The sequence below is a fragment of the Anolis carolinensis genome, chromosome 5, assembly GCF_035594765.1.
Source record: "Anolis carolinensis isolate JA03-04 chromosome 5, rAnoCar3.1.pri, whole genome shotgun sequence".
Taxonomy (NCBI): Eukaryota; Metazoa; Chordata; class Lepidosauria; order Squamata; family Dactyloidae; genus Anolis; species Anolis carolinensis.
This window is the reverse complement of record NC_085845.1, coordinates 153,406,480-153,420,097: the sequence shown is the minus strand read 5'-3', so window position 1 is coordinate 153,420,097 and position 13,618 is coordinate 153,406,480. Positions and strand designations below refer to the sequence as shown.

Here is a 13,618-nt window from a genome sequence, read left to right as displayed (position 1 = left end):
AAAAAGATAAAGCATCTCCGCCGACCAGTCCAGCAGAAAGGCATCCCCTAGACAGCCGGGGAAGGAGTTCGGGGGAAGTCTCGCCCCGTAGCGGGGTAGCTGAGCGTTGTGGGGAGACGCGAAGAGATCCAGAGTAGGGCATCCCCAGTGGAGGAACAGACCGTCGAGGATCTCGGGATCGAGCTTCCACTCGTGGGAGGAAGATGTCATCCTGCTGAGGGCATCTGCTAGGCCGTTTTGGGCGCCCGGCAGGTGGATTGCAGAGACCTGTATATCGTGGGCTATGCACCAAACCCAGAGACGGGAGGAGAGGAGCATCAGTTTCCTCGAACCCGTACCGCCCTGTTTGTTGATGTAGAATACTGCTACGAGGTTGTCCGATTGAATGAGAATGGACTTGTGACGGATGAGGCGGGAGAATGCTTTCAGGGCTTTGAGAATGGCGAGAAGCTCGAGAAAGTTTATGTGGTTGGCCCTCTCTGATGGGGACCAAAGATCTTGAACCGTTAGACCGTTCATGTGGGCTCCCCAAGCGTAAGTGGAGGAGTCCGTGGTTATGGTTAGCGACGGCGGGGCTGGATGAAATGGGAGGCCCCTGCACACGTTTTGGTGAGACGTCCACCAGGAGAGGGACTGGCGGACGAACATCGGTATCGACAGGTATCTGGAGTTGTGGTGGTAGGACGGCTTGAAAGTGTCTACAAACCACCTTTGTAGGACCCGAAGGCGCAGCCTGGCAAACGGGGTCGTGAGAACCGTGGAGGCCATGTGGCCCAGAAGGACTTGGATGGCACGGGCTCTGACTCTCCGGGCAGATCGACAAAGGGCGATGTGGTGGCGGAGAGCTAGGAATCTGTCGAACGGAAGTGAAACAGTCTCTGTGACGGAGTCGAAGAGGGCCCCGATGAACCGGATTCGGGTTGACGGGGAGAGATTTGATTTCTCGGAGTTGAGTTGGAGGCCGAGAGATTTTAGAAGACGCAGCGTGAAGGAAACGTGGTTTTCGAGAAGAACCGGATCGGGCCCGACGAGAAGCCAGTCGTCCAGATAAGGAAAGACCGTGATGCCATGTAGCCTTAGGTGGGCCGCTACGGCGGCGACGACCTTGGTAAAGACCCTCGGGGCCGTAACGAGCCCGAAGGGTAAAACGGTAAATTGGTAGGTTTGGTCGAGCACTTTGAAACAGAGGAAGCGTCTGTGCGTCTCCCGTATCGCCACGTGGAAGTAGGCGTCTCGTAAGTCTATGGAGGCAAAGTAGTCTCCCCGCTGCAGCATCGGGAGGATAGAGGCAATAGAGACCATCCTGAATTTGGAAGGGCGAATGAATATATTGAGGGCCCTTAAGTCCAGAATGGGGCGTAGCCCGCCTCCTCTCTTCGGGACTGTAAAGTATCTGGAGAAGAAACTTAAAGGGTCCAGTTCGGGAGGGGAGGGACGGATGGCGCCCTTGGCTAGTAACGCCTCGACTTCGGCCAGTATCTCTGGGGAAGGAGTTGAGTGGAGAATGCGACCTGTAGGTGGGAGGTCCGTGAATTCTAAGGCGTAGCCGTCTTGGACAATGCGAAGAACCCATGCATCTGAAGTAATAGAGTCCCAGTGATTGTAGAAGGGGGCTAGGCGGTCTGCAAAGGCGCCGGAGGGTCGAGGCAGCGTGGGCTCTGCATCGGTAACGGGCGAGGAGCTTTGGCAGGGGTTGGCGTCAGGTACGCCGGTTAGCCTGCGGAGGAGCGGGGGTGGTTCGACCGCGTTGCTTTTGCGGATGAGGTCCCCGACGAGGTTGGTGATGGGTTTGATTATTCGAGCCCGAAGGCCGCCTGAAAGAGTGGTGTCTGAAAGATTGCGGCGGGAAGCGGCGGGAGCGGTGCGGGAACCAGCGGGTGCGCTGAGGTTGCGGTTGGTCGCCACATTTAGACGCAAGAATTTTAAAGTCATGATTAGACTTGAGTTTGTCATCAGTACCGGAGTTAAATAGTCCGAGAGCGTCAAAGGGAAGGTCTTCAATGACCTGTCTGGAAGATGAGGAGAGGCCCGAAGACCTGAGCCAGGCGTGGCGGCGGATGGATATCGCGTGGGCAATCATCTTGCCCGCAGTATCACCTGTATGCTTCGCCATTTGTATTTGGTGGTGAGCAAGCGAGTCTGCTTCCTGTTGGAGGGTAGTGAGGACGGAGCGGTCTTCGTCCGACATCTTAGCGAAGAAGGGTTGTGCCTTCTCCCAGATAATCTGCTGGTAGGCACCCATGCAGGCTCCATAGTTCGCCATGCGGCAAAGCAAAAGGGCTCCGGAGTAAAGTTTTCGACCCACGGCGTCGAAGCGCTTCCCTTCTCTGTCGGCCGGAGTGTTCGACTGACGACCTGAGGATTGGGAGGCCTTAACGACCAGGGAGTTGGGGTCGGGGTGGTGTTTGAGCCATTCCAAGGTATCATCGTCGGTACGGTACCAAGTCTCGATCCTCTTCGAGGTCGGAGGAATGGAGGAAGGGGTTTTCCAGGAGGCCTGGATAACGTCCAACAGATAAGGCAGGAAAGGGAGTAACGTGGCCGGCGGAGCTTGGGCCTGCACCCTTTTGAAAACTGGATCAGACACTGCTTTGGAAGTCTGCTTGATCTCCAAACCCAGGGCGTCGGCCATTCTGACCATTTGATCAGAGAAAGCACGAATATTGTCAGTAGGAGAAGGCGGGTCCGCCTCATACGCGTCGTGGGGAGGAGAGAGGTCGAGACCGAGAGAGACCACCGAGGCCGAGAGGACAGAGTCTGGGCGGTCAACATCAACATCTTCCTCCTCAGCCCCTTGGGGGGACTGAGGGGGAGAAGAAAGCACAGTCTCGGGAGGAGGCATGGCCTCGCGGGAAGAGAGGGTTGGGAGCCGAGGATCCTTGGAGGCTGAGGCCTGAGCTGCTCGAGCCAGGCGAGCCGTTTGTCTGCCACGCTCCGGTGTCGAGGTGGGAGGGAAAAGCTGTTGGCGCGACGAGTGAGGCGGCGCAAGGGGCTCCGGCAACGGCACCCTGACCACCGTTTGGGTAGAGTGGTGGGGTGAGTCCTGCAGCTCCCCGTCAGACAGGGGGTGCAATGGAGATTGAGAAACATCTCTAGGCCTCTGTGCTGGCACAATTGGAGAGGATCTTCTCGAGGAGGTTGCCGAGGAAGATGGCTGGCCTCTCCTTGAGGAGGCCGAGGAAGAGGAGCGCTGAGTCAGCCGTTTCTTTGTCGGCGGTTGTTTGGATGCAACCCTCAAGGACTTGCCAGGTGTGGGAGGAACCACAGCTGAGTCAGATTGCGCTCGACGAGACTCCTCGTGAGCCCTCTTAAAGGCTATCTTGATAGCAGAGGAGGACGGAGGGGAGCCGATACGAGAACAGATCGAGGTCACCGAAGCCAAAGAGCTCGACGTCGAGGAAGGCCCCACCTTTCCGGAGCGGGTCGATACGGTAGCCGTCGTCACCGTACACGGTGGCTTGACCGGCTTAGCGGCTCTGGAGGTCTTGGACGCCCTGGACGAGACCGAGGAGGCTTTAGCTGACGGAGGCTTAGCTGGTGGCGCCGACATGGCTCTTAAGGCTGAAGACGACGACGTACCCGACGTCGACGGAGTCGGTTCTGGCGCGAGAGATTTTTCGTAAAGTGCCGCTCTAAGCCTAGCGGCTCTGTTCTTTCTGGCCTGAGCTGTGAGAGCTAGGCAGAAACGGCAGGTACTGACCACATGAGCCTCGCCAAGACAGAAGAGGCACTTGCCGTGGCCGTCCGAGTCAGGAATCTTAGCAGCACACTGCGTGCAACGCTTGAAGCGAGTAGTAGACATGCGAAGAGTCCGAAGTGAACCTTGCGGCGGAAAAAAAGGAACTGGGGAGCGCGCGCCTGGGGCTGCCTTATATGCCCCTTGGGAAGGGGGGCGTGGTTACCGCCAAAATTTGAACTTCAGCTTGGAAGAGTTTCCGTCGGAACCTGCGCAGGCGCAGCTTCTCCATTAGTGTGCATTCACAGAGTACACGAAGAAAAATTATTTGTTCACTGATTACTCAATATTTCATTTGGGTAATTTCTTGTAACCCAACAAAATGAAGATGGTGGCATAACACACTTCCCTAAGGTTACATGCAGAAATCTGCTTATTGGCAGAGAAAAGCTGACAAAATTAGCTTCTACCCACCCTGGCCTGCAATGGCTTTCTGGAGCCTAGTTTGCAGAGAAAGATTAATCTATTCATATCTTTTGACTTCCCTACAGTTACATCACAATTTTAGTTGTCAGCTATCTTCAAAATTAATTTTAAACTTTACCTTCTTTATATTCAGGGTCTATTTGCTTCTTTACTTCTCCTTTCCACTTGGTTAGTTTGGAGGAAGTGATGAAAAACATAAGCATGGCAGTGAAGAAGCTGTAATTTGCAACTGTAAGGATAAATCCAACTATTAAACCTGAGAAAGATGGGGAAATGACATGTTAGTACATGCAGTAATTGACTGGAAGGCAATCAAAATAGTGTGTATAAGAAAAATCCCTGAGGCAATATCACTTCTTTCCTCTCACAATTAATTTTTCTTTTTTATCAGAAAAATAAAATTAAAATAGTGAACACATGGGAGAAAAATATCTTATCTTTAAATTTCTGCAAACACTTAAAAAGAGCTAACCATTTTCTAAGTGAACAACAAAAACAATAAATATAATTAAATTATATTTGAAAAGCAGCAACATTTTTGTAAATGTAACGATTTATCAAATAACTTTGTTCACTTTTTTATCAGACTAAATTTTCAGTTCTTTCCTTTTCTTCTTCTTCTTTTTTCTTTCACATTTCTGCTATCTCCCTTCTTGCTAGTTCTGTCTTTGCCATAGTGGCATCTAGGACAACATGAATTTTCTATTATGAATTTTGCTGAGCCTCTACGCTAATATAAACACAGCTTTTTAACTGTTGTGATGCAATGGCAGTGCCCTTCGTAGTCAATCATTCCATTTCTTTTCCCAAGTTACGGACAAGATAGGTTCTGTAGGTTTGTTCTTAAGCTGAATTTATGTGTAAGTTGAAACAGGTAGATTTCTCATGTAACTCCAGGCAAGTATATATAAGCTTTTAGTTAACATCGCTATGGTGTTTCTTTTGCTGTCTGTGCCACTGTTCAAAAGATTTCACCTCAGTTTCTGCCCTTTGAAAATTGGATTTTGAAAAATTGTTATGGAAACAAGGATTGGTGATACAGCTTCAGTGGAGATACCTTTTCTTCGTGATAACTCTTAGAGGAGTAAATTTCCCTTTCTAGGGGGAGATTTCTCTCACTTTCTGTTGTCTCACCGTGAGTTGTTTGTATGTTGGGTGTTGTAACTTGGGGACTGCCTATACTTGGTGAGTGGGAGCCATTTGACAATCGTGTAGTAGGCAGACAAAAGGCTCCTGTGTCCATTACACAGTTGGGGAATCCAGCAATAACTACACTGGCATATACTTACCCTACCTGTAAACCTGCCCTATAGTTCTGTTTTAATTCTCATGCAGCTTTCATCTACAATAATTTTTTCTCCTGCCACAATAAATGTTAAATTTGTGCAGATTGCAACTTATATGTTGAAGGCCATCAAACATTTTGTTGAAAATGACAACCTTCTTCGAGCCTTCTCTAGTAATGTTTATCTATGATCCCGTTGCTTACTGTTTCCTGTATATATGTTCTGGTATGCAGCTTCCTTTATTGTTTCTGAGAAATTATAAAAGGGGTTGCAGATCACATGCTTTCTCTTTTTCTCTTCCCTTTGACTATATGACTTGTTGATAGCTGTTTTGTTATAAGACAGACGTCTTGGCCAGATGGCACAGAGAATTGTCTCAAACTGGACCGATAAGTTTTGTACATGTACATGCTGAACACATGAAGGTTGTGAGTAAACCAAATATGTTTTTTTTAATCAAACTCTACTTCATTTTTGTCTCTTAAGTGCAGAATATAAAGCAAGTTGTTTTATGGGAGGGTATATATTTTTGCACAGAAAAACACTTCTAAAGCTCTGCTGTTTTATCCATTGGCAAAATCTCTGCTTTCCTAACAGATCAGGTATAACAGGTTATTCAGTCTAACAACTGAAACAATTGCCTTGCATAATTATATCTGGTTGTATGCTACAAGACCATCACTGGCCCATGGCCCATGACTCTTGAGTAGTGCTGTTCTAGATCACGGCTTCTTAAACTGTGGCTCCTGACCCCAAATCAGGTCTCCTTGGCTCAATGTAAAAGTTTTCTGAACATTGCCCAGTAGCTATTTTAACCATTTACCCCAATATGTTGTGCAATGTTTATAGTGGATTCTGAGAAGATACTTCAGCTGTACTTCAAAAAAGGAAAATTTGCCTGTTTAGCAAGCCTTGCAAGTGCTAATTTGTTACCACTAAAAGTTTGATTTTATACCTGTTTTGTATACCTATATACCTGGGGTCACAAAAAATATATATTAGGCCAAAGCCAGCCCAAGTGGAAAAGTTTAACAAGCTCTGTTTTTGAATATGTCTCATCACCTTTCTATATTACAACTAACCTACTGACAGCATTAAGTTTGCTAACTGTGACCATGATCCTGTTGGCTAAAGTAAAATTGCATTAACAACATGAGATTGGGTGAGGGGATGAGAGAAAAACAATCAGGAGATAAACAGTTGAGAATCTAACACAACCACTTTCCTTAGTGACAGGGGAAAACCCTTCTTTGCTCTTCCCTGCAACTGTTATACTTCTGGCTAGAAAATGTCTACAACATTTTTTACTGAATCCTGCACTCTGTAACAATAATTATCATAAAGACCCTGTAGTATTTGCATACTAATTTAAAAATCAACCAAAAACATCAAAATAAAAAATCCTTTACGGTAAAATGTGCCACTGAAGGATGGATATGTATGCCATCAATATATTTTTAAAATATATGCAAAATCAAAATTGGGCTCAAAAGCATACCTCCTAATGCTCCTCCATGATCAAGACTCTTTTTCTTAAATCCTCTCGAAGCAATGGTTAATGGAATTAAGATTGAAAAAAGCCACCGCCATGGAGAAATAGGTCGTAAAGTACCTAAAGTGGTTTTTAAAAAAACAAAGAGCATTTGGTTTGTCATAAACAACCAGAAAAGTAAGATTCTTCTGTATTCCATAATGGTAGCATTGAACTCATGAGGCTTTTACTCATCTTACTCATTTCTTTATGCACATTACTGAATTAACTCTTCCCTTGGTCTGTTCTCTCGAACCTTACCAATAGTCTAGGATCAGGGCCATAGCCAGAAAAAAATTTCAGGAGGAGTTTGAACATTTCGGGGGCGGGGGGGTTGAACCCCTGACCCACCCGCCCCCCGGGTCCAGACCTGTCAATATCTGCTTGAGATAGTGCCTGGAGGGACTCTTAATGTTTTACGTCTCATAGATTTAGCATGGGGATTTGGTTAACCAGTTAAAATTCATGAGTAAACCAGTTTTTTTTTATAACCTGAAAAATTTCAGGGGGGGGGTTGAACCCCTACCCCCCCCCCCCTCACTACAGGCCTATCTAGGATCCACTGCAAACCCGAGTAAATGGCTCTTCTACTTGTGAACTTGGCTTTTGTGTTCATTGCCACAATGTCAGCATGTTTAATCATGCTCACAATCTCAGAATTCAAAGCAGATTTCACCATGACTGGCAAAGATTGAGTTGCTTGGCTTGCTGCCAAGATAAGGAAGATATTTTTCATCTTCCTGGTGAGAATGTATGCCTGGAGTAGAATTTATTTCATCACCGTACAAGCTAAACCTGTTCTGTGAAATTTTGGGAGCACTTATGTTATTATCAATATGCTCTAGGTTGTTTTCTTGGGGGTTGGAGAAAGATAAATATTCCAAAGGTTCATGTTCATGTACTACAATGGATAAGATTGGTAATATTCTAGGATCCAAGTTTAACAAACTATAGTACTTCAGTAAAAAAAAAAAACACCAACAATGTAAAGCATTACCATAATATGTACTTGCAGTCATGGATACAATCCAAAATGATAAGGAAATGCAAATCAGGACACTCAAGATGATAATATTGGTTATCATTTTGAAATAATTTTTGTTGAAGTCGTCCCATGAATAAAAGAGCATGGAAAATCCGAGGCCAATCACCTGTGTGAAGAAATAAGGATGCCACACTTTAACGAGAAACAGAATCTCATATCAAACATGGAACAAGCAAGACATATACCCAATGTCCAATATATAATCAGTAAACAGCCAACACAAACCATTTCACTAGTCCAAGTTGACTCTGATCGGTATGGTGGGTTTTTTTAACTTTCATAAAAATAAAGATAAGAAATCATTTTAGTAATCATGTCACTATTATTAAGCATCAGCAGATACTTCCCATGGAATATATTTATGCTCTTGCTATGAATGCATACATTTATATGTATAGGCTTATTTTTGTACATGCAGTTTGTACATGTTTTCTTTGTAATTGTTTATTTTGTAACTTCAGATGTCGGTCTTTGACCATTTGTAAAGTTTAACTATGCAATTTTAGTCAAAACTATTAGCAGCTATTCATTTTGTCTCATGTCTGCTGTATTCATGTGCAAATTAATTGACTGTATCTGATTTTTAGCCAAAACTGAGTGAATGGGTGAGAGGAAATGAACTCTTAAGCACATTTCATTCCATAGCTATACACTGAAAGATTCCTCGCAGCCTCCCTCCCCCCTTTCTAGTAGTACAACCAACCCAGGTGGAAAGGACTTGAATGCAAAACCACAGGAAAATTAAGAGGAATTTCAAATCTTCTCACCCCTTTGGGAAGGTGATTGTCATACAAGAAGGAAAAGAAGACAGCATGATAGTTTCGAGTTAACTATTACCCATGGGATTAAAGTGAAGATAGTTATTCTTTTTTTTTTTTACAAACAATGAATGTCATAAAAAAGAGAGTAGAAACCACATTACGGGGCATCCAAAGTCCACATGGGTGGCTGAAATAGTCACACCTTTGATGACACACAAAATTCGTTTCATGCCCAAGATTATTGAAACTATTGTATAAAATTACTTTCAGGCTATGGAATAACTATAAAGTATATATGAAACATAAACAAATTTCATATTTATATGTAGATCCCATCTCCAAGATACCTTATGATGTACATACCGTGTTTCCCCGAAAATAAGACCTCCCCAAAGAATAAGACCTAACAGGGGTTTGGGGGGATTGCCAAATATAAGGCCTCCCCTGAAAGTAAGACCTAGCAACTAAGGCTGCAGCAGAGTTCCATTGGGAAGCATGGCTGCAGGGCAGAAGCAGCACTCATTCATACACCGGAGGGAGGGAGGGAAAGTGCTTGCTTTCTGTGCCTCCCTCCCTCCCTGCCTTGCTTTGCCTGTCCCCCAGCCGAGGCTTGAAAAACCTTCCGTGGCTGCTGCTCCGCTGCCGTTTCTTCCTTCTCCGTCCTGGCCATGCTGGCCATGCTCTCTTCTTCCCAGAGGCTTCTGATTGGCTCCTGGAGCCAGGGCAAGGGAGGGTGGGAGGGAGGGAAGGAAGAGGGCTTTCGTCCTGCTGCTTTTGCTCCTTAAAGGTACAGGACGCATTGGGATTCTCCTCTCATCTTCCTATCCTATGCCATGAAACTGATTATTTTATACTATTATTCTATTGCCATATTATTATCATCATATTCTGTTACTATTATTATATCCCATTATTATATTATCCTATTAATATATTTTAAATCATTATATTATATTTTTCTATTATTATTATATCATTATATTATTATTCTATTATTATTCTATTATATTTTCATATTATTATATTATTATTCTGTTATTATTAAATTCCATTTTATATTACCCTATTAATATATTTTATATCATTATATTCTATACTATTATTCTATTATATTATCATATTATTATTTTATTATTATTAGCATATTCTGTTATTATTATTATATTCCATTTTATATTATCCTATTAATATATTTTATATCATTCTATTCCATTCTATTATTCTATTATATTATCCTATTATTATTATATTATTATGCTATTCTGTTATTATATCCCATTATTATATTATCTTATTAATACCATATTATTATCATTTTCTGTTATTATTATATCCTATATTATATTATCTCATTAATATATTGTATATCATTATATTATTATTATATTATCATATTATTATTATAGTATATTATATTATTCATCATTCATGACTACATTGAAACTAGAATAGAGAGAAATCAGCGTGGAAACCTTGTGAAACCTAAATTGCAAGAGGTACCATAGATTGTTGTACATGTAAATAATGGAAGTAACAAGAAATTCTTGATAGGATTCATAGTTTGTCTGGTTATGCTGGTTTGTGATGACAACTACTTTATAGTATATAATAAATGTTCATTTTGTTGTTCAACAATAAATGTGAGCTCTTCTTCATGGAAAAATAAGACATCCCCTGAAAATAAGACCTAGTGCATCCTTGGGAGCAAAAATTAATATAAGACCCTGTCTTATTTTCGGGGAAACAGGGTACATGCAAATAGAGTATGCCATTTTTTAAAAAAACACTTCTCATTCCAAGCATTTGAGACAAGAGATGATCAACTAGTGTTACGCAAAGGAAAAGAAAATATACAAATAGTCTAAAAGAACAAGATTGGTTCAGGAAATGGTCAGCCCTAATTGACAAAATAGATGGAGACGAAAGATACACCACCTTGAACCAGACGTTCCACACGGTTAAAATGATACAATAAAAATATAATGAATTGCTGTTCCAGGGGGGAGGGGGAACGGGGGAGGGTAAGGGTTGGGTGATACATTCCAAAGGATCGTTTAAAATGTCATTTAAGCATTAGTTACTTTTGGTATTATGTATATTGAAATAAGACATGCATCGCAAAAATGTTGTTAATTGTTGGAATGTATCAAATAAAAAAACGCTTTTGGGGGGGGGGGGATGAGTGTTACTTATTTCCTTTTGTTTTGCTCACCTGTCTTCTATATACAGTATATGCACTCTACCCTAGGCCAAAGGATAATACAGAAAAATAACACAATGGAATGGCAAACTTGGGCACTTATTCAAGAGCTGGTGCCTGGTCTCCACATCAAGAATAAAAATGTTCTTTACTATGATCAGATATATTGAAAAACACAAGATCATAAGGTTATAGCATTTATAACAAGGCTCAGTCTCTAATAACTAGAACCGCATTATTTACAAAATGCATTACCTCAAATAGGGTTTTTTAAAGGTTGGGAATAACAAGGAGCAATTAATAAGAAAGCATATCTGAATCCTATACCACTACTATTTTAAAAGCCAGTGTTTATATATGTGTGTGTGTATGTGTGTGTGTTTGTATATATAAATCACACAAACACATATAAATGCTGACTTTAAAAATAGAAAATAAGAGTGATATAGGACTCAGGTATGTGTGACAAGCAGCCTGTTCAAAAGGAATCCTTGCCCCTTTATCATGCTACAGTACAACACATATGTGCATTTAGAAACAACAGACGTAACCTATTCGCTTTAGAAATATTGCTTTTATCTGTATGCAGTCTCAATTGATTTCTCTAATAAAGCAAACTACCTGCAACAAAAAATCTTGGTCAGAATCACCATCAAGGGTAAAAGGCAGAGTTCACTGGCTGCTGCCTGAATGTTCTGGCATTACATATGCCCAGAAAATACTTTGACGCAGGCATTGCAAGGCATACATTGACACCACCATGGAGAACTCAAGATACTAGTTAAAACAAGACCGCCATGAATTGAAATAACATTGAGGCCAGTGGAACTACCCCAGTCTTTTTTTTTTTTACAGACTTCTGGGAACAATGCTTTTTGTGATACTGCTGAGGATATTTCTGATGCAGATTGTTGAGCAATTCTTAGAACATTGGTTCCCATGGTCCCCATTGTTGGTTGAGAATTACAGCAAATAGAGCAATTTACTCTGCAGACTAATTCAACCAGAGAAGTCAGCAACAGTCAGCTGGGTTGATGAACCAACCTGGACACAGCATATTATTTGAGAACACAGAAATGCTGCACCGCTCTAAGAACCACCATGTCAGACTGCACAGAGAAGCCATTGAAATCCACATGCAATCCTAGGAGCTGTAGTTTGACAAGGTCTTAAGCTTTCTTTGCCAAGGAATGCTGATGCCTCAGTAAACTACAAATCCCAAGATTCCATAACTCTGAGCCATGGCATCCCTCCCTGCCAAGAAACAGCTGAAGATGTACCCTTGCTCACTGGCTCACAAGGAGGAGGAATAGATGGTATTGGTAATACTAGCATTATACCTCTGATGGCACAGTGTGTTAAAGCGCTGAGCTGTTGAACTTGCGGATCAAAAGGTCCCAAGTTCAAATCCCAGGAGCAGAATGAGCACCCGCTGTTAGCCCCAGCTCCTGCCAACCTAGCAGTTCAAAAACATGCAAATGTGAGTACATCAATAGGTACTGCAGGAAGGTAACGCCGCTCCATGCAGTCATGCTGACCACATGACCTTGGAGATGTTTGTGGACAACGCCAGCTCTTCGGCTTAGAAATGGAGATGAGCGCCGACCCCCATAGTCGGTCACGACTGGACTTAATGTCAGGGGAAACGTTTACCTTCACTACCTCTGATTAATAGCTGCCATCCGTATCTGTGCCCTGTTCACCCCACCAGCTCTATAGACATCTTGAGAAATGATCAATCTATTTGCCCCCAAGCAACTGGGAAATTGATGCTTCTGTTTGATGTTTTGTATCATGTCTGATATAACAGGTTGTATTTTTCATTTAATTTTAGTTAAATCATAATTTGTTTTTATATGTTGAGTTGTCAATTTTTGTTATTATGGGTGTATTGTTATTATGTTCAGGCATTGAATGTTCAGGCCTTCTATGTTTGGAATCTGCCCTGAATCCCTTTTGGGAGATAGCGTAGAGTATAAATAAAGATTATTATTATTATTATTATTATTATTATTATTATTATTTAAAGAGATGTTAAAATGCATTAATTCGACAATGCTGACGTACTCTAAAAACTAGGGGAAAGAGAGCCATTTATGCCGCTTTGAACCTCACTTGGAAGAAAGCAGGATGCAAATGCAACCACATACAGGTTGAGTGTCTCTTAACTGGAAATCCAAAATGCTTCAAAATCTGGTGGCTGAGACAGTGACACCTTTGCTTTGTGACAGCTCAGTGTATACGATCTTGGATTTCATGCACGAAGATTACAAATATTGGGTGCCAAAATCAGATACAGTAGAGTCTCACTTATCCAACATAAACGGGCCGGCAGAGCATTGGATCAGCGAATATGTTGGATAATAAGGAGGGATTAAGGAAAAGCCGATTAAACATCAAGTTAGGTTATCATTATACAAATTAAGCACCAAAACATCATGTTATACAACAAATTTGACAGAAAAAGTAGTTCAATATGTAGTAATGCTATGTAGTAATTACTGTATTTACGAATTTAGCACCAAAATATCACAATATATTGAAAACATTGACTACAAAAGCATTGACTACTATGTTAGATAATCCAGAACATTGGATAAGCGAATGTTGGATAAGTGAGACTCTACTGCATA

The 13,618-nt window shown here is 42.4% G+C and overlaps 1 protein-coding gene across 4 annotated transcripts in view; it reads right to left on the bottom strand.

Moving 5' to 3' along the window:
- tmem19 (transmembrane protein 19) overlaps nt 1-13,618 on the bottom strand; it is a 33,463-nt gene that overhangs the window by 7,719 nt on the left and 12,126 nt on the right. For 3 of the 4 annotated variants that reach the window (XM_008110953.3, XM_008110952.3, XM_003221147.4), the window contains exons 2-4: nt 7,977-8,130; nt 6,947-7,060; nt 4,281-4,418 (exon numbers count right to left, since the gene is read on the bottom strand). In XM_008110953.3, the coding sequence (XP_008109160.1) occupies nt 4,281-4,418; nt 6,947-7,060; nt 7,977-8,130 (406 nt within the window). Of the gene's footprint in view, nt 1-4,280; nt 4,419-6,946; nt 7,061-7,976; nt 8,131-11,606; nt 11,630-13,618 lie in introns of those variants that run through there. The other variant, XM_062982615.1, reaches the window with a different exon arrangement.